Here is a 21,608-nt window from a genome sequence, read left to right as displayed (position 1 = left end):
TAAGTGTAAACAATTTGAAAAATTTTCACAACCTAAGCAAGTTGAAACTTTTTCTGACTTCAAACTTTTGCGACTCTCTAGATATATTCGTTTTTTTTTTTTTTTTTCAACTAAAAAAAGTTTTCCATGTTCAAACAATTTTAGAATATTTCTAAAACCTACAGATTAAGAATTTTTCAGAGTATAAATAATTTGAAAATTTTTCGAAATCAAAACATTTTGAAAAATACTTCTGCGACATCTTATATACCCTTTTTTCCCAACTAAAACAATTTTCTATGTTCAAAGAATTTAGAAACAATTCTATGTACAAAACAAGAAGAATTCAGACTTTTCAAGAAATCAGAAATTTCAATCAAAATTTTTCAAAGTCAAGACAATTTGAAAATTATTCAAAGAACAAGCAACTTGAAAAATTTTCTAAGTCCCAACCACATCAGAATTTTTCAAAGTACAAACAGTTTGTACATACCGTACAACAGTATTACTTACACCATCTGCAATTCTTAATATACCCGTTTTTTAAAAACTTCAGAAATTTTAAAAGTACTAACAACTTCAGAATTTTCCTAATTCTGAACATTTTCAGAATTTTTTAAAAACCAACAAATTAAAAATTTTGCAAATTACAAAAAATTTGAACATTTTTCAAAGTTGAAAACAGTTTGAAAACTTTTCCACGACCAAACATCTGCTACTTGATATATACTCATTTTTTTCCTACTAATAGCAATTTTATGTACATACAACTCCAGAATATTTCTAACACAAACAGATTCAAAATTTTTTCAAAGTATAAATAATTTAAAAATTTTCAAAATCAAAACAATTTGAAAGAAAAAAAATGTTTTGTTACATCTTGTATACTTTTTTTTGCCGACTAAAACAATTTTCTACGTTCAAACAACTTCAGAATTGTTCTCACAAAGAACTGTATCTACTCCCGATACTGGGAGGCCAGAGAACTTTTGTTCAATTTAAGTTCATGAATTAATTTTTGTCTTTGATGTTTTGCTTTTGTTTTTGTATTTTGTATATTTCATCTCCTTCTGTATTTGTATTTTTATTTCATTTTGATCTCTGTACAGCGTTAGGATAATGTCCGTATCGCCTGCTGCATTGGAAATAAAAAAAAAAAAAAACAACTTCGGAATTTTTTCTAAGTGCTCATTATTTGAAAAATTTTTAAAGTCGAAACAAATCTGAAATTTTTCTAACATAAAACTTCTGTAACTCCCTAAATAATTTCATTTTTTCCCAACTACGAAAATTTTCTAATGTGCAAAGCTTTAAAATATTTCTAAGTAGAAAAATTTGGAAAATTTTTCATAGTCGGAACAATTTGAAAGCTACTCAAAGTACAAATAAATTAAGAAATTTTCTAAGTACCAATAACATCAGAAATGTTTTAAGTACAAACAGTTTTAAAATATTTCGAACTTCTGCGATTCTTTACATACCCGTTTTTAAAAGATTCAGAATTTTTCTAAGCAACACTAACTTCACAATTTTCTTAATTCTATGTATTTTCAGAATTTTTTGAAAACAAACTGATTCGTAATTCTTTTGAAGTACAAATAATTTGAAAATTTTTCAAAATCGTAAAAGTTTTGAAATATTTCTAACCTCAAACTTCTGCGATTCTTTATATACCCGTTTTTAAGAACTTCGGAATTTTTCAAAATAACAACACCTTCAGAATATTCCTAATTCTAAGCATTATCAGAGTTTTTGGAAAACAAACCTATTCTGAATTTTTCAAACTACGAATTATTTGAAAGTTTTGCAAATCCAAAACAGTTTCGAATTTTTACCGCAACTAAACTTCTGCGACTTTATATAATCCCGTTTTTTTCTACTAAAATACTTTTCTATGTTCAAACAACTTCAAAATTTTTCAAATTATATATAATTGTAAAATTTTTCAAAGTCGAAGCAAGTTGAAAATTACTCAAAATACAAACTTCTGCTACTCTGCTGCATTTTGAAAATTTTTCTAACTTCAAATTAACAACCAATCTGAAGAGTTTTGGAACACAGGTGATTAAAAACGGGACATAGTTACCTAAAACTTTAGTTTCAGAGTGACGATATGAGTTTACTTAACTTTCTTAGTTTAATGTCAAAGACGCTAGTATTTTGTCGATATTTCCGAAAACTATGTTAATCAAATGAGTTTTAGCGGAAAACTATAATGAAAAATAATTACACTATATTACTGATAATGAGTAGAAAAATTCGTAAAGTTTTTTTGAAGTCATAAACCATTTTATTCAACTGATTATGTACTGTTACCTCTTAGAATGATTATTACATATTTACTATATCGACTAATTAAATACAAATATTCTGACTATGAAGCTATTTCATCAGTTTAGAATTATTAGACATATCATTTAAAATTGGTAAAAATGTAATCTCTAAAGAAGTGTTTATTTAGAAATTAAATCAATGTTTTTATAATGCTTTTATGAGAAAATAATAATTCACACATTAATTTAAGTAATGAAAACATAAACCATTTTGTTCAACTGAATATGTATAGTTATCTCTTAGAATGATTATTATATATATACTATCTCAGCTAATTAAATACAAACATTCTGACTAATAAACTATTTCATCAGTTTAGAATTATTAGACATATCATTCAAAATTGGTAAAAATTTAATCTCTAAGGAAGGTTTCATTTAGAAAGTAAATTAATGTTTTTATAATGCTTTAATGAGAAAATAATAATTCACACAATAATTTAAATAATAAAAACATAAGAAAAATATACTAGCTTGCGAAAAATTTCTAAGTCCCTCGGGAAAAAAACGTTCCTCATCTCATTAGCGATCAACTCACTGAAGAAAACTAATTAAATATAAACATTCTGATTATGAAACTATTTAATTAGTTTAGAAATTTTAGTTATATAGTATAAAATTAATAAAAATGTAATCTTTGAAAGTTCATTTTTAGAATTAAGTCATTGAAATTATAATGCTTAATTGAGAAAATAATAATTCGCAAATTAATTTAAATATTGAAAGAATAATAAAATATATTAGTTTGCGAAAAATTTCTAAGTCCCGAAAATAAAAATAATTCTTCCACTTTCCAAAGAAGAGATAATAAAAATCTTCCCTTTGATAAAACTTTATCTAAAGAGGGGATCTCGTAGACAAGAAGTCTTTGATCCGAAGTGGGGTGTAGCTCTCATCCCATAGGACTATAGTATAAGAGGTCATCGACCCAAAGTGGGGTTGAACGCTCATCCCATAGTAAAAAAAGTGGGGTTGAACGCTCAATTTTCCCCTACTACTGTAGACATCGAAATTCGGATTATAGAAAAGAGAATTATATCCGATTGTTGTAATCAAGTTTAAGCACGAAAGTAATTTTTATTTTAATAATATTTATAAAACAAATGCATGTTTAATGATTGGGGCAAAAATGCAGAATTTTACGTTTTTTAAAATAAAATTTAAAAAAAATTCTGAAACAAGCTTTCCAAAAAAATTGCAGAAGGCTTTTCATATATTCTGAGCTCAAATAAAATCATCGATTAAATAATATTAAGTACAGTTAGTTCTAAAAAAATCGAAGGCTAATGTTCCCAAAATGGGAATGATGGCGCCTAACTGGTTAATATGTTTCGCCAAAATCTGGATTTTAAAAAAATTCATTTCAATGGAAAGAAATCTTTTATTTTACACTTGTTAAGTCATTTGTTAAAGCATATTTCATGTTATAAAATATCCAAGTTGTCAAAATCTACATCTATCATTTTAAAATATTCTATGTTTTTCCAAATTTGTGCAACTGTATACATCATATTGCAACTGTTACTAAATTATGTAAAATTGTTCTTTATGTGTGAAAATAAAAGATATTAGATTTCATGATATTTAGTGTTTAATTTTTGATCCTTATAAAACTATTTTATGAAATCTCTAAATATTTAAAAAATATCTAAATTTATAATAAATTTCCATTTTGAGGATGCTTTTTGGAAAAGAAAAAAAATCCATGAATTATATTGACTTGGCTTAACAGAAATAAATATTATCTTTTTGTACCTATATCTGATTAGAAAAGCATCATTGTAGTTGTTGAAGTATCATTAAACGCTACATAATTAAAGAAATGGTATAAATTTACATATTTTATAATTGTCTATGAAAAACCCTTAGATGGAATCTTTTGAAATGATCACTTTCAAGTGGCCAATATTCAAAGAATTGAGAAATATTTTTCATTAAGAATTATTATAATTAATATCTTGGTAATAATGTAAACCAAACAGAAAGTCCCTTTTTATATAAAGTGCTAGCAAATTACAAATAGGTAAAAAAAAAATGTGTTCAAATCTGGTAAATAACAGGTTTTGGTACCATTAAATGCTTGTTTCAATGAGCGGTACATAAAAGCAAAATCTAAGGTACAATGTACCTTCCAAGTTAAGAGGTACATCTGATTTTGCCTCTGAAATCAGAGGTACATTGTGCCTTTCATTTTTAAAGGTACGTTGTGCCCTTAAAATTCAGAGGCACAAATGATTCAAATGTGCCTCTGAAATCAGAGGTACAGTTTTTAGAGTGTAATTTACACTTGCTATTAGCAAAAAGTGCTCATCAGAATTTTTTCGAAAGTTTTATATACAAATAGTCCTTTCACACAAATAGCTAATGTGTATAAGTAATATTTTATTTTATGATATGTTTTTTTATTTTATTGAGCATCAGTATTATTGTTTGAAAAAAAAATTGTTAAAAGAAACATTATTGTTATTATAAAATGCAAAAAGGAAAGTGAACATTTGCTGACACAAATATCAATAACAAATATACATTTCAAATTTTCATCGTTTTAAAGAAATAAAAAACAGAATTGAGGGTGTTTATTAAGTTTATTCTACTTCTTTCAAACCCTCCCCTTTTCTTGTTTTCTTTAGGGTACGTCTCTGAGAAATAAAACAGAAAAAAATTTTTTTTTTTTAAACGAAACCTTCTAGCCTGAAGTTCCTTTCTAATTTAATTGTCGCCAATAGAAACATTTTTTGAAATTTTCAGACAACGTCTTTTTTATATTCAATTAGGTTTTGATAAGGTAGAAAGAAATTTTTTTTTTCTATCACTTGATTTGCCAGTATATTTTGCTTTCTTACATAAACAAAAACATACTTTTATCAAATTACTTTTACGAATATTTTGTTTGTATTGGAAACAGTTTGTAAAGAATGTAATAATGATTTTTTTTTATTCCTAATAGAAACAGATAAGAAAAAAAAAGGCGAAATGAATATAAAAACATATAAACTGCGAAATAAGAAACGGGAAGTAGTTTTTAAAATGAATTTACATTTGGAATTAGAAATAGGTGTTTTTATGCATTTCCGTTTTAACGTCTATTCCGTTTTAAGTATATTATTTCTCAAAAATAAAGATTTGTGCTCTTTCCATAGGATACACACTGTAAAATAATCGCGTTCTATTTACTGACATTCTCTGTACAATAACGGTTTAAAGCTGTTTCTTTGTCAAAACGGTTTTTCTCTGTTTTTCATCCTAATCATAAACGGATTAAAACGGTTAGTACAAATTCCAGTTTTTGGCATGCAGTTTTGCTTAGTATACGGTTGGTTACTCTACCCTTTTACAAATCATTTTACGTATATTTTCAATACTTGCTCTTATATTTCAGTAATTATTTCACGGTTTTGAATATCATATGGTACAAATTGGTACTGTACTTGATTATCATATTTCTTTGGATATAAATTTTTGGTAAAAGAAGCTGTAAGACATTTTTATACACGAGGGCCACTATAGTTTTAAATATTTTTGAACTAAAATATTACATCAATTAATAAGACTTTGAAGATAAAGTCATTTTAAGCTTTTTCTTTTTACTGTGATACTAGAGCTGCGGAAGTGCGCAGGATAGTGCTCTCGCCTCTCAATGAGGTGCTCGAGGTTCGAATCCCTGCTCTTTGGTCCTACAAATGCTGCTTTCGGGTGGCGCCGACCAAAATGCGTAGTTCTTTTCTAAAATTTGTGTGCTTGTCATAAGAGTTTGGTGAAATAACAGTAATTATCTGCTTAAAAAAAATGGTGCCTCTTTTTAAATAACAGTATTTTCTGTGAAATAAACGATTTTATACTGGCATATCAGCTGACAATTTTTCCCGTAAATTTAATAGCAATTTTTTTAAACAGTGCATACGCATAAAATTATTACTATATAATTTATTGCACAAGTGACTGAGCCCGATGTTGCTCAAACAAAAAGTGTAATAAGAAATGGTAGGCAGGGGTGACTAATTTTTGGTCTGACGAGGTACTAGTGACAGTTTTTTTAAAAACTCTGTTACAAATTTTTCCCTCTGAGCTAACACTTTGTATGTAACTATATTTTTTCTCTTTCCAGTGACTTTACATTGTTAGAAATTCATCAAAACACATTTTAGAGGGGTTATTACAATAAAAAAAAAATTCTAGAGATTGCTCATTACTTACTCAATACTAATTCGTATAAGTCAAGATTTACGGTAAATCCTTGACTTACATAATTAGTATTCCCTGCTTTAATAATCATAATCGTGATTCTCAATGACATAACTAATCTTTTTACAAACATTTTCACGCTATAGAGGTGGATATCACCAAAAGAAAGGTTCACTACACACAGTATTATTTAGTACCCAAAATGAGGCTACTTTTTTTTATCCAACTTATGGTAATCAAAATTTTACCTCTCAATTCAAACACGTAACAGTTTGCAATTGGACAGTAATTCAAATTATTGAGCAGAAAAAGAAGCAAGACAAAGAAATAAAGAAATAAAATAAAATAAGAAATAAACAAATAGGAAAATTAAAAAAAAAAAAAAACGTTATTAAGATTATTATTACTTTCTTTTGCTATTTATATGGCTTCATGGCATTCAGAATGATTAAGGAGATCATTCTTGGTTATTTCTACCCTGGTTTAGAATATCTTTATTGGTTATCCCCACCCTCCAACTAGGATAGGGATAGAGCCAAGAATGATAATCTGAACTAGTGTAGGGATAGCCAAGAATGATCTCCTGGTTTAAGAGATCATTCTTAGCTATTTTAACCCTTTCTTAGGAGAGCCTTCTTGACTATCCCCCCCCTGGTTTAGGAGATCATTCTTTGTTATCCCCTCCCTGGCTTAGAAGATCTTGTGGGGCAAACAAACATTCAGTTTTATAAACAAAATATTGTTGATATTTTATTTCTGCTTGCAATACTTGGTGTAGATAAAATTATGAAGTAATTTTGTTTCCAGCAGTAAGTTCTAACCCATAACCTATATTTCTTCAGTGTTATTACATTATTTATTCATCGATTACTTAAAAGATCTGAAGTAAATAGATAAATCTATAGAATAATTTTATTAAACACCCAGAATATTACTACATAATATCCAATAAATTTTTCAATGTAAATATTTTCCTACTGTTTATACTGATTCTGTAGAATTATTTTATGTACGCAGATAAATCTAAAGAAAAATTTAATTAGTCCAGGAAGTAAGGTTACTAAACTAAAATAACATAGTCTGTATTACATACCACAATATTATTACATACCATTGCTTACATGACCTAAAATCTGCTCAATAATTTCTAAAATAATTTTATGAATCACCCGTGAAGCAAACAAATGTTACGCAATTTATTTATTCAGAAATATTATTTTTTCAGAGTCTACCAGATTTGATGTGTGTCGTTAAATATATAGAATACTTTTATTATTTCAGAATTAAAATATGTCTGTCTGTGGTCTATTGAACTTTAATAACATATTTTACTACTCATATAATATTACCTATATAAATATCATATAATATTTTAACTTTAATTTCACATATATAGATAACATATTATGTGAAACATTCACAACATTTCACATAGATAACATATTTTACTATTCATATAACATAGATATTCTTTCATTGTTTAAAAAAATTGAAATTTATACACAAATCAATAAAAATTTTTTATTATATCCGTAAAGTGACTAAACTATAATAACATATTTAAGTATTCTTCCTAAAATATCAATATTCTACCATTGTTTAAAAGATCTGATATCTATACCAAAATCTATAGAATGATTTTATTATTTCAGGAATTAATGCTACCAATAACATATTTTATCATTCATTGCTCAGTATCAGTACTCATTCATTGTTTAAAAGATATGAAATATATTCATAAAACAATAGAATAATTTTATTATATCAGGAAGTAAAGCTACATAAAATCCAAGTCATGATATCCATTTCTCTTTATCAACCAATCCATCCACTTTAAAACTTTTATCCCAACTTAAGAACATAACTGTAACTGTATCCTAGTTTACACACACTTTTTGTCTCGCTCTGAAAGGATAACGTCAAAAAGACATTAGCCATTAGGTTACAAATCGGGTCGATATTGTTGAGGTGTTGGAATTATATGAACTGGCTTGGCGTCGCTGGCGGCGAATCGGCCTTTCCTTTCCACAATAATGGAAGTGGAAATTCGATATCTTCCAGCTTGCCTTTTCTCTAAACACATAAACGGTGGAGGATGGGAAGCCATTTTGAGCGATGGCTCTAATATTAATGACAATTGACGTTCCTGGAGGATTATTGATATTGAGGTTACATAAGCCGCTTTCTCTGCAGATCTTGCGGGACACGTTTCCGCTGAGGATTGCCAGGATATGAATGCTTATAAGATGGATTGGATATGAAGAATTATCGATATTTTCTCATCATACAAAAGCGAAGGGTTACATTTTGGGAGAAACTTTAATGTGTTTAAGTAGGCTCATTGGAAAATGATAAGTTTCGCTTTAGCGGTATAATTTTATTTGAAATGAAATTTTATTAGATGGAGTACAAAAAATAAATGTATTTCAAGATTTTTTTTTCAAGTATTGATTATATTTACTATTTAAATTTAGTTGAGAGTGAGTATTTAAATTTTTTTAATACTTATTTTCCATCTGAAGAAGTTATTTTTAGTCTAATTATACAAAATTAATAGTGAAGATTAATTTTATTTTTGTTAATTATAATGTTGTTAATAAATCAGGATATGAAGTTTTTTCTTCTTTTCATTTTACAATATTTATTTGGTTTAATCATATTTTTATTTAGATTTCGAACATTTACAGGATTTTCTGTAATGACTGCTCTTAATATAATTTTGATTCTATATTATAATTTAATACTAATTAATATAATAATAAATAATAATTATTTATTTATAACAGATGATAATTAATTTGACATTACTTAAGAATCATTTTCAGAAAAGGAATAAAAAGGGAACAAATTAGACATTTCAATATAATGCCTCAGCGCGAAAGAAACAGAAATGCGATCAAAAGCTCCAAATTACTTGTGAGGAAGGTAGGATGAAAAACATCAAAACCAGTTTGATTGTCTGACGATACGATGCGTCTGTAATGATTTTTTCCTTAGAGGTGTCTATAACAATCACTTTTCATCTTATTATTGTTTCCTCTAACAATCAATCGCATTTAGATGTTTCTCATCCTACCTTCCTCCGTAATGGTTCCCCCGATTACGGTACCGAAATTGTATTTTCCTTGATCAAGCGCTAATTTGAGACTTTAATGTAGACTGTCTAACATAGACTGTTTAATATAGGCTGCATTTGAATCAGTATTTTTTCAAAACTTAAATTATCGTAATTTTGCATTTTTCAATGACTATTTTGGATAAATGCATTTAAATCTTTCTTTAAATCGATATATTAACTCAACTTATTTATTTGGCGAGTTCTGAAAGTCAGTCACCAGTTCAATGCACTTCTATGGTATGGACGCAATTTTCGACAGCAATTATTAAAAAACATAAATTTATTAAGATAATTTTAACAAATTAAAGTGCAGGCTGGCATGCGCATGAGCAGTCAGTCCTTAATGGGGGAGGAACCCTTAGAGTCGTACGATGTCATTTCCAGTCATATGTTGTTATGCAATCATCATTCTTTATGATGGCTCTACCTCCCCTTCCCCACTTAAGTTTGCCATCGAAGCATTAAATCAACCTATAAATAAAGAAAAAGAAAATGAAGGAAATAAAAATGAAAATATGACCACCGAAGCCGACGTCTTCAGGGGGTACCGGCCCGGTAGCCATAAAAACAAAACCATTTCTAATTGAGGGAGAAGCAAATGCTTAAATTAACTCCCTCAGTACCCCGATGGTTTTGTATAGAAGTCCAGGGAGAAAAAAAAAACATGCAATATAAATAACAAATTAAGAAAAGAAACTCAAACAAAATCATGAGTAAAATAAAAACTCACATAGTCACAGGTCAAACATCAATTTCACAAGCAAGCCGAATGAAAAGAAAAAACTAAAACCTGAAGAAAACAACGCCCTCTATTACAATGCGCAAATGAAGAATAAAATGAAAAATGTCAAGAGAAAGAAAAACGTTACAAATTAATAGAATGCTTGTTGTTTTCTTTAGGTTTTAGTTTTTTCTTTTCATTCGGCTTGCTTGTGAAATTGATGTTTGACCTGTGACTATGTGAGTTTTTATTTTTCTGATGATTTTGTTTGAGTTTCTTTTCTTAATTTGTTATTTATATTGCATGCTTTTTTTTTCTTCCCTGGACTTCTATACAAAACCATCGGGGTACTGAGGGAGTTAATTTAAGCATTTGCTTCTCCCTCAATTAGAAATGGTTTTGTTTTTATGGCTACCGGGCCGGTACCCCCTGAAGACGTCGGCTTCGGTGGTCATATTTTCATTTTTATTTCCTTCATTTTCTTTTTCTTTATTGCTACTTTTTTCTGAAATTTCTGTTGCTTTTTAGCGCATTTTTTTCAAAGAAGTTTTTTCTATTTAGAATTAAAAATATTTGTGTTTTCTTTTAGTATCAACCTATAAAGTTATTTTGCTTCGTATCTTGAAAATCAGGGGTTAAAAGTCAGAAAACTAGAGAAAAACGATAAAAAATATGTATTTTTAAAAGATTTCCATTCAATTTCTTTTTTTTTTAAAAGTTAAGTTTAGCTCAGATTTGAGACGGTATAAGAACTACGCGCTAAAATGTTGTAAATAGTTTATATCCTCCGTTTATTCTTTGTGAAAAATCAAGCTTTATTATTATTATTTTTACCGATAATTACCATAAGAGATTTGCTGAAAGACGCTTTTCCCTGAGTGGACAATCAAAGAGTTGACGAATAATACTTGTTTTCTTCTAAAGAAAAACATTTTGAATGAAGGGATATTTCCAATATTCATATGCCTTGGTAAGATGGAAGTTTTTCTTATTCTTGTGTAAACATGAAATTAATATAAAACTACAATAATTTAGTTAAATAAAAGTACCGGTTCACATGCGCACGGACAGCCAGTCCATTATAGAGGAGACACTCTTAGCCTTACATGATACCATTTCCAGCCATACGTTGTTCTCTATGATGTGCCCTTCCTTTCTTCTAAGTTTGTAGCCGCCGAACTGAATCACTCTTGTATACATTCAAGTTACTTTACTTCTAATTTCGGAAATCGAAGGTTAAAAGTCAGAGACCTAGAGGAAGATAAGGAAAAAAATATATATTGCGGAAGGATTTACATTCGTTATTATTATTATTATATTTTTTTTTTGCTTTGGATTCAAGATGGTTAAAAAACTACGCACTATAATGTTGCAAATAGTCTATTATGGACTATTTGCAAATATGAAGTTGAACATGGTCAAAAAACTACGCACTAAAATATTGCAAATAGTCCATATCCTTATTTTTATTCTTTGTGAGAATCAGTTCGTAGCCGTTGAACTGAATCCCTCTTGTATACATTCAAGTTCCTTTACTTCTAATTTCAGAAATCAATGGTTAAAAGTCAGAGACCTAGAGGAAGTCGAGGAAAAAAATATATATTGCAAAAAGACTTGCATACGTTTTTTTTTTCTTTTTTTTTTTTAAGATTCAAGAGGGTCAAAAAACTACGCAATAAATTGTTGCAAATAGGCAAATAGTCTATTATGGACTATTTGCAACATGCATATTATGAACTATTTGCAAATATGAAGTTGAATATGGTCAAAAAACTACGCACTAAAATGTCGCAAATAGTCAATATCCTTACTTTTATCCTTTGTGAGAATCAGTTTGTAGCCGTTGAACTGAATCCCTCTTGTATACATTCAAGTTCCTTTACTTCTAATTTCGGAAATCAAAGGTTAAAAGTCAGAGACCTAGAGGAAGTCGAGGAAAAAAAAAAACTTACATTCGTTTTTTTTTTTTTTTATTTATTTATTTTTTTTTTTGCTTTGGATTCAAGATGGTCAAAAAACTACGCACTAAAATGTTGCAAATAGTCTCTATCTCCTTACGTTTACTCTTTATGAGAATCAAGCTCTTTTTATTATTTTTTTTCCTTCATCCTAGCCGATTATCATCACTAGAGATTTGTTCAAGGACCGAGTCGGCGCTTTTCAATCGCAGACTGGATACCCGTCTTTAAAATGTGGAGTGTTTACCTAGGTAACTGAAATCGGTCGACAATCCCAGAGTTGACGAAGAAGACTTGTTCTCTTCAGAAGGAAACAATCTTGGATGAGGAGGCATTGCCAATATTTAGATGCCTTTAGTAAGATGGGGGATTTGGAGGATGATTGTTATTCTTGGGTGAACCAGATGACGCTCAAACAAATCTAGACCACCCAAGTACCTTTCCAAACATCGTTCTCATTGCATTAGCAACCATCAGGAAAAAAAGGATGCATCAAAAGGTCTTCTTTTGTTTCTTTTTCTTTGGTGACGGTTGCTCAGTGAATTTCAAAAAAAAGAGTGAAGGGAATTAAAAAAATGTTAAAATTGTTGCTCTATGGTTTGGCTGTATTTCAAGTATGGGTGTAGGAGTTTTTTTCTTCCCATTTATATGATTTAAAACGTGCTATGCATTTTATTTTTAATACAGAATAGGATACGCAATGTACACTGTACACAGAATAGATTAAAACGTTTCACGCTAATAAATTAATAATTCGCAACTCACAATTTTAAAAATTAATTATTAATTTGGATAAATGTTGTTAAAGTTAATGTAGAGTGACTTCGTAATCACCGCACTTAATATAAATTTTTTAAATCCTTGACAAATATGAAGTTGAAAATTGAACACATCAGGGATTATCAATTAATATTTAAACGGCGAAAATACGCTTCAGGATAAATGAAATAGGATAAAAAGCTTCATGCAAATCGATAAATAATTAGTTAATTCGAGGGATAGCATATATATTACACTGTATTCAAATTATGGCTCAATAGGTGAGTGAGAAAGTAGTACAGTATATGTGCAATAAGATGTGTTTTTTTTTTCTTTTTTAAATTTTCATGACAAAGATGGAAATAGTTTTAATACTTTTACTTTTTATGCTGAAATATCTCGAACTTATATTTACGTTGGTTTCTGTGATTTAATGACTGCCAGGCAGATTTTCAATTATTACTAATATACAATACATAAAGAGCTTAGAAAATATTGCGGATATCAAAAGTATGGACAAAACTACCAAAATATGGTAAAATTTGCTGTGTTTTTGGTTCTAAGGAACATCAAAAAGCTCGGTAATTTTTGTCGATGCACTTTGGTTATAATTTTGGTATAAATAACAATTAAATATGGTTTTATTATCTGCGGTAAAATTCAGAAAATGAGGAAAAAGTTGGTAATTTTGTAATGATGCCTTAGAGCATGGCATAAAAATAATTTTTTTCGGTTAAATTTACGTTTTAGCGTGTTTCGTACTTTTTATTAAATTTATGGTAATAAGGACTATAATTTAAAAAAACAGAATTTTCAGTGAACCGTTATTAAATGAACGGAAAAATTAACAAATAAATGGTCTAAATACTGTATATTTTGGTTTTATGAACTGAAATAATTATTTATTTATTTTTTTTTTTTTTTTTTACAAAACCAGAAATGTCATTACAATACAGTGCGCTAATTATACCAGAATTTTTCGGTTACATGTAGTTTTCATCCTCGCATCGTGTTTGACACCCCCCTTCCAATCGCTGAAAGGGAGTGGCTGGGTAGGGCAAAGGGGTTAGTGTATGTTTGCAGTCATTGTCATGCCAAGGACTAGATACAAGTTTCGCCATGTGGGGAATCGCAACTTGGCAGCTCATAACGTAAAAATATACCCCTATTCTCCTGAAAAAGTTGACTGCGCGTGCTCGAGAAATCGAAACTGCAAAATAATGGAAAATCGCACTCCTAGCTAGCAATATCGATATCATAAGTAGAAATTGATGTTATAAATACTCATTCCACAAACGGACGAGTTCGCAGCAGATTATTTTGCCAAAATATTAATCTAAAAAAAAAGATGTAGATCCCTTTCTTTCTCAAAAATCGCAAAACTTATCCTCCATAGCCGTTTATTTTTCTTGGCTAAATATATTATGACATTATATTTCGTGCAAACATCAAGAGAGGGTATAAACCTTATATTAGATACAACCCCAGAAGTTCAATTATTTGTATTCGATTTTTATAATAAAAATAAGTAAAATACGAAAATAGTGGTTTTTTTTCCATCGCTTCTTTTTAACACAATGCTAAAAACTTTAATTGCAAAAAATGCTTGGTAATAAGCTTTCCTTAATACCAGCTAATTCAAAAAATTTATTACTAGCACTTGATAATGACTCCCAGTTCGTCTGTCCCGAAATGGGAGCTTTGGTTGGAAGTGTGGAATTATCTATAAAAGTAAAGAAATTTGTTTAATACAAAATCTTTTTTTTTGCTTTATATGTTCATTATTAAAGGCAATAATTCTAAGAAATTGAAAAGAAAAAGAAATATTCTCAATCGACATAGCAGCACCCAATAGGTTTAGTCTTACAGAGCATTTTGCAAAATGTAGATACAGTTATACCTACATTCGACCCTAAATTATATCATACTTTTTCATGAATAGTACTTATTGCATTAAATTTAATATGTATCTGAGCAACTCGATATTAATAATTTGTAAAATTTATTCTCTTTTAATTCTGATTTATTCTCTTTAGAGGAACATCGTATTTAAAAAATTCTAAAACTAAGGAATCTTATTTTTAAATTTTTTTTTCTAGAAATCATAAGAAAACTCCATAAGAAAACTTTTAGGACATCAAAACTTGGTCAGTTTTTCCCAAAGAATGTTATTTTCTGTAACTAAAACATAGCATATAAACTTAATGAAGGTTTGGATTAATATTCATTTTAAAGTTGGAGAAATTTATTTAATTCTTTATTTTTTATTTAATTGTCATTGATTGAAATCATTTGAAGCATTCAGTCAATTAAAATTATTTTTGCATCAGATATTTAATAGATAGTTAACTTCACTTTTTTGATATATTTTACAGAGATATGGGACTTATATTTTAAGTATTTAAACAAATATTAAAATTATTTAAAAGAATTTAAATAATTATTTAAATCCTTTTGAATAGTTAAGATCACTTTAATATTATAATTTTTAGCAAGTGGTTCAGTGGTATATTGATCGAATTCTATATATTAGCAATCAACCTTGTATTACGGACTAAATTCTTCTTTTTTTACAGTCATATGAGAATTATTTTAAATATTTAAGCAAATATTAAAACAATTTAAAACAAATTTGAGCAGTTATTAAATTATTATTATTTTCTTTCTCTTCTTTTTTTGAATAGTTAAGATTTCTTCAATATTATAATTTTTAACAAGGGTTTCAGCGGTAAAATTTTTAAATTATTTTATTAGAAAATCTAAACTTAAATGAAATATAATTGCTTGATTTAAATTAAATTGATTGAATTCTATATATACAGGGTGTTTATAAATTCCCGGACCCATTTTGCTGTTTAATAACTCATAAAATAATGAAGATATAAACAAACTTATGGCATTTATTGATGGGATAACTCATATATTTTCCTTTTCAGGGTTGAATATCTTTACTTTTGTAAATATCGTCTGCGCGTGTGGTTAATTTCAGATAATTTCATTTTCCTGCCTAAATATCTGTACTTTTCTAAATATCGTCTGCTTATTAATTGCATTTTTTTTTTGGCAACTATTGCAATGTTACGTTTACTTTCTATGTGATGTTTTATTCGAGCGGATATTAAGAGGACGCAATACCTACCCTCTCAATGCCAGCTGCTAATGCTTTTTCTATGGGAGCTTCATTTGCTAATAACTTTTTTGCATTTTGATATTTTGGAAAAATTCTTTCAGCATTTGAAAGTTCGTAGTTTACTCTAAGGTCTTATGAAATCACTTTTTGTTTTACCATAAATTTTAAATTATTAATGGAGTTTAAATATCGGTAATAGAGACATCTTCTTGAAATCCGTTTTTTATCAAAATTCATTTAGTAAATCCTTATTTTTGAGTTCACTTACTCGAACTATACATTTCAAGCTACCAGAAGAAATAACTAGTAATTATTTTCTTCAATTATGAAATGTGTTATTAGGAAAGAAAGATGAAAAAATTCTTAAAAAAATTGGGAAAAGAGCCTAAACCACGCCTCCCATCTGTCCTCCCTTCATTTACCAATACGAGTAAAAGTTCTAGTGGGGAGATCTTTTGGGGGGTTAGGAGAAAAGCCTCTTTACTTTCTTTGAATAGTTGAGGGGTTAAATAGCCTTGGGGTCTTCTGTTGTGGTTGAAAACAGTTTTTATTTCATTCTCTTTCTTTAGAATGAGTTAGGATGGAAGACTTTCTTTCGAATTTTCTTATGTTATTTATTATTATTTTTTCTTCTTAATTTTGGCAATAACAACTTATCAAAACATTATAGGATAAATATATTTAATTAGTTAATTATATATATCAATTAAGCTAACAATAATTATGCAATCTTCTGTAAAAAATTTTATGTAGCACTTTTAAATACGGAGTTAAAAAATAGTAAAAATTTTAAACTTCGTAATTTAAATTATAATATTGTCATTAAATTTTTTTTAGCTTTATATAAGAGGTTAAAAATTGAAACTAGCAATATGAAATTTCTTTACTTAAATATCAGTCCTAAATTTCATAAAATTACAATAAATTTCAGAACAGTCACATGTGGGTCTAATACTTTCCTAATTAAACTTGGCACCTTTTTCTTTAACTACTTAAATAAAATTATCAACAATATTATTAAAGAGGATTTTTCTTGGATTATCACTAATAATCCACCGATTTTAGAATTTATTAAACATAATAAAATTAATTCTATTGTCACTTATGATTTCCAAGATCTTTTCAATAGCATTCCCCTTTCTAAACTAAAAGATGTTCTTTTGAATTATTACTATGTTTTGAAAAAATCTTTAATTGCGATTTTGATTATTGGGAAATTCCAATTAATTTTTGTCTTTTCAATAATTATCTTTAAAATGGAAAAGATATTTTTTTTTCCTAGTTGATGGAATACCGGAAGGACCTAACGTTTCATCTCTCTTAGCTAATTTTTTGTTTGCACTAAAAAAAAGAAATTGTACTCTTAATATTAAATTTGTTTTTAGATTTATTGATGATTTAATTATCTTCAATTTTCATGAATATACTCTTTTATTTAATAATATTTACCCCTAGGAATTAACCTCGCTTCGTAATCATAATGATAGCTTTAATTTTTTGGATTTGGGTATTATAAAAGGAGAAAATATCTGCTTTGTTGGTCTATTTTATAAAAGAAATTATTTTTATTTTAAGGCAAATAAATTATTTGGAATTCTAATGTTCTTAAAAATATCTATTTTAATACCATTTTTAATCAAATGTGTAGAATTAAAAGATTATGTAGTAATGTTTAGTTATCCAAAAAACAAATAGACAAAATTTGATAAAAAAAAAAACAATGGTTACCCAAATAAAGTAATTAAATTCTATATAAAAACATTAAGTTAATTGTATGTTATTGTGAATAAATTTACTAAAAAACTTCTTCGTTAATTTATACAATTTTTACAGTGTGCAAATCCATTTCGGGCAAATCCTTGGCTGAAATTATGTGCATAACAGGCAATTCATATTTCCTTCTCTCTCTCTCTTCTGTTTTATTTATTTTTTTCTTAAATAAAAGTTAATTTTCTAAAATTATTAATTGGCAATTTCTTTAAATTATCCGATATAATAACCGATATGCGATTTATATTTTAATTTCTTCACTAGCAAATGCTAACTATTTCTGAGCATCATATAATGTTACTCAGGTTTTTATGGTCGTAAATATAGATTGCTAGTTTTAAATATGAATATTATATTTTCCCATTTCGTAAATTTTCCTAACTGTTCAATAATAATGAGTTTTTCTGAAAATACGTTTCATTTTCTTTACAGTGCTAACAGAGTTAAATGAACATATTTCATTTTAGTATTTTCAAATCTAATTTTTATTACTGTGCAGAGTCATGTATATTTTTGAAAAGGAAATTTTTTTCCCTGTATAATTTGTTTTATTCCCGTTTTATTTTCCCATTTTCAAATCTCTGCCACTATTTATCATTATGTGTTTATTCGAAAAGATACTTCTTGACTGTGTCAATAAATTTTATGATCCTTGTAGTATTCCACATTTGCAAATTCTAATTATTTTTTAGTATTATGGTATTCTAAAGAAATGTTGCGTTCACAGTGTTTACTGATTTATAGTTCATATTTTAACTGCATATTTGCATGTTTTTCTTATTTTTCAGCATCATATGTATTTTCCAAAAAACGTTATTTTAGTAGAAGCAATAATAGGTTTAACATGTTATTCTTATAGTTGCAAACTTTCACAGCTGTTATGCTTTAGTTTAATTGTAAAAAAGGTTTTTTTCACGGTGCGACCAGACATAAATAAATTTTTCCGTTATATTTTTACTTTTGTTGTAATTTAATTTTCTGTAATGCATGTATGCTATATTTATTTTTGTCTAAAATTGTATTTCAGTTCTTTATTTTAGTATAATTTTCTCCTTTTATTATGTTTTCGGTCTGAATTATTCACAGTTAATGAATCAGGATCGCTATTCTGTAAAAATAAGTAAAACCCAGATACAGTGAGCAGGTAGAAAATTAGCAATTCGTTTAAAGTAAGCTCAAATTCTTTTTTCGCAGGTATTTAAATTTTTTTATATGTTTCAAACTATCTCATACTTTTAAAAGTATATAACTTCAACTTTTTTTTACAAATGGAGTAATACACATTTAAAGGCGTGTTTAAAATTAGTTATTTTGTTGAAATGAATAATACGTGTGGGTTACGTTGGATATTTATACTATAATTATCTGTCATCATTAATACGTTTATTTAATGAACCTCATCGGAAAATATCTGGTATAGCAAGGGCACAAAGCACACACACAAAAAAAAAAAAAAAAAAAAAAATAATCCATTAATGTGCATGAAGAAAGCATAACAAGAAACAAGAGAGAATCGGTTTTCCCTGTTTCTTTTCTTTTTAGACATGAACAGAGAAAACCAATAAGTTTTGGCAAGTTCCAAAATATACATCATCTTCTTGGATGCCGCTTTACGTCAGTGTGAAATGCAACATTTACCCTTTCATATCATGCACCTGGATCATTGTTACTACTTGCAAAGACATTTGCGGAATATATGACAGAAACCGTTCACACAAAACATTTTTTAAGCCTCTCACTTTTCACATAGACAAAGCCAGAATGCGAAGTGCTTGTTGAAAGGGCCTTTAGGCTTTCAACTTGGCATTAATGTAGCCTAGTGCAATACCAGAAAATGCCAAAAAATTTCATTGTAGATCTTAAATCTAGTGGCCTACTTGAGAAAGTAATGGGAGTAGTGAATCACCTGGCTGACAACTCTAGAAGCTTACTGTTCAAATCCAACAACAATAGCGTTGAGCAGTTCAACAGCATAATTGCTAAATTTGTTGGAGGAAAGAGGGTCAATTATAGTCAGCGTGGCTCCTATCAAACACGGTGTAACGCTGCAGTTGTCTCTCACAACAGTAAAACTCCATTACGGGCTCTCTATAAACAAATGTTTCAGAGAAGCCCAGGAGTTCATTCAAAAAGATCGGAAGAACGCAGAGTGCGTAAGAGACAGCAGACAGAAGCTCGCCGAAAATTACTAGGTCGAAAGCGCCTATTTCATAAAACAACGGGTGATGCGGCATACGGCGTCTATGCAGAGAGACCGGATTTGAATGAGGAAGATTACTCATATAAAAAAGACAAATTCTTGGCTGAAATAAACATCGACGAACTCGGTATACTAGAAATCGAGAAAGACACTCGTGGTCAACAAAATTCGGCGAGATGGATGCTTGAGAGAAAGAAGCGCCTCACAGCTTCCAATTTTGGTGTCGTTTGTAATAAACTCCCCACAACGAAATGCGACACCATCATAAAGAAGCTTCTTTATTTCGATCTCAGCACTGAAGCAATGAGGTATGGGAAGAGACATGAAGTTGATGCAATAAATGCTTTGCAAAATCTAAACCACAATGTCTCCCCATGCGGTCTCTTCATTGATAAGGACTTACCATTTTTAGCTGCTTCGCCGGATGGTTTAGTAGGTAATGATGGTATAATCGAAGTAAAATGCCCGGCCAAATGTTACGATATCACTCCTGACGAAGGAATTTTATCACGAAAAGTAACATTTTGGAAGGTAGATAAAACTAAAACAAATATCCTTGGAATCAATACAAACCACATTTTTTATTATCAAGTCCAAGGACAATTACACATTACTAGAAAAAGTTTTTGCCTTTTTGTTTTATGGACACCCAAAGGGATCAAAATAGAAAACATAAAACGAGATGACGAGTTTTGGGAAAATAAAATGGAACAAAAATTAAAGAATTTCTATTTCGACTGCCTGCTGCCAGAAATAATTGATCCTCGTTTTACAAGATCACTTCCTATAAGAAACCCACAGTACATAATTGCAGCTATTAATGAAAAGAATTCAAAAATCGCAGTATAATTTTCATAATTTTAAATTTATAATTAATAATGCCACCAAATATATATATATATATATATATATATATATATATATATATATATATATATATATATATATATATATATATATATATAAACACAAATTAACATGAAAAACATGAATAAAATAAAAATAAAAAACTAAATGGTAGAGAAACAAGAATGGTAAAGGCAAATAGTCGTTGTCAAGACACATCTAATTGCCATAAATAATGCGATATTTCTGAATAAAGAATAATTATCCTAAGATAAAAATTATTCTTTATATGTGTCGATATCGCAAAAACCTAATGTTGTAAAAATCATGAAATAAAAGAAAAATGTAAAAGGAAATCAAACTTACCGGCGTGAATTAAAACGCGGTTTAGGTTTAAAAGTACAATAATAAAACAGTTAACAAAAATCGCGAAGATGTAAAATATTGCTTATAGCTTGAATCGAATATAATAAAATTAAAAAAAACATTTGATCGAAGAAGAAGAAAAAAATGTTTAGGTAAAATATTAGTGCTGCCATCTATGAGAAACAATTAGTAAAAAGGTAATAAAATTGAAATAATAATAAAAATATTTAACGGATTGAATAAATT

At 28.4% G+C, this 21,608-nt stretch overlaps 2 protein-coding genes across 2 annotated transcripts in view; one reads left to right on the top strand and one right to left on the bottom strand.

The window, feature by feature from the left end:
* Window positions 1–11,578, bottom strand: part of LOC107454114 (doublesex and mab-3 related transcription factor 3, truncated) — a 60,207-nt gene extending 48,629 nt beyond the window's left edge. Inside the window, exon 1 of the mRNA XM_087166020.1 lies at window positions 11,383–11,578. The gene's annotated coding sequence lies outside the window, so the exon portion shown is untranslated. The remainder of the gene's footprint in view (window positions 1–11,382) is intronic.
* Window positions 11,579–18,724: 7,146 nt separating this feature from the next.
* LOC122271504 (uncharacterized) lies at window positions 18,725–20,999 on the top strand. Its single transcript, XM_087166875.1, has one exon. It carries the CDS (start codon window positions 19,785–19,787, stop codon window positions 20,997–20,999), a length of 1,215 nt encoding a protein of 404 aa, XP_087023001.1. The 5' UTR covers window positions 18,725–19,784.
* Window positions 21,000–21,608: the final 609 nt, after the last annotated feature.

Source organism: Parasteatoda tepidariorum, chromosome 6 (genome assembly GCF_982258835.1).
Source record: "Parasteatoda tepidariorum strain Cologne lab strain chromosome 6, Ptep-v5.0, whole genome shotgun sequence".
Lineage (NCBI taxonomy): Eukaryota > Metazoa > Arthropoda > Arachnida > Araneae > Theridiidae > Parasteatoda > Parasteatoda tepidariorum.
Note: the sequence above shows the minus strand (reverse complement) of the source record. Positions and strands in the feature narration are given on the sequence as shown.

Bases quoted from the DNA above. Each gene is read 5' to 3' on its own strand.
- LOC122271504 (XM_087166875.1), top strand. From the start codon at position 19,785: ATGCCAAAAAATTTCATTGTAGATCTTAAATCTAGTGGCCTACTTGAG.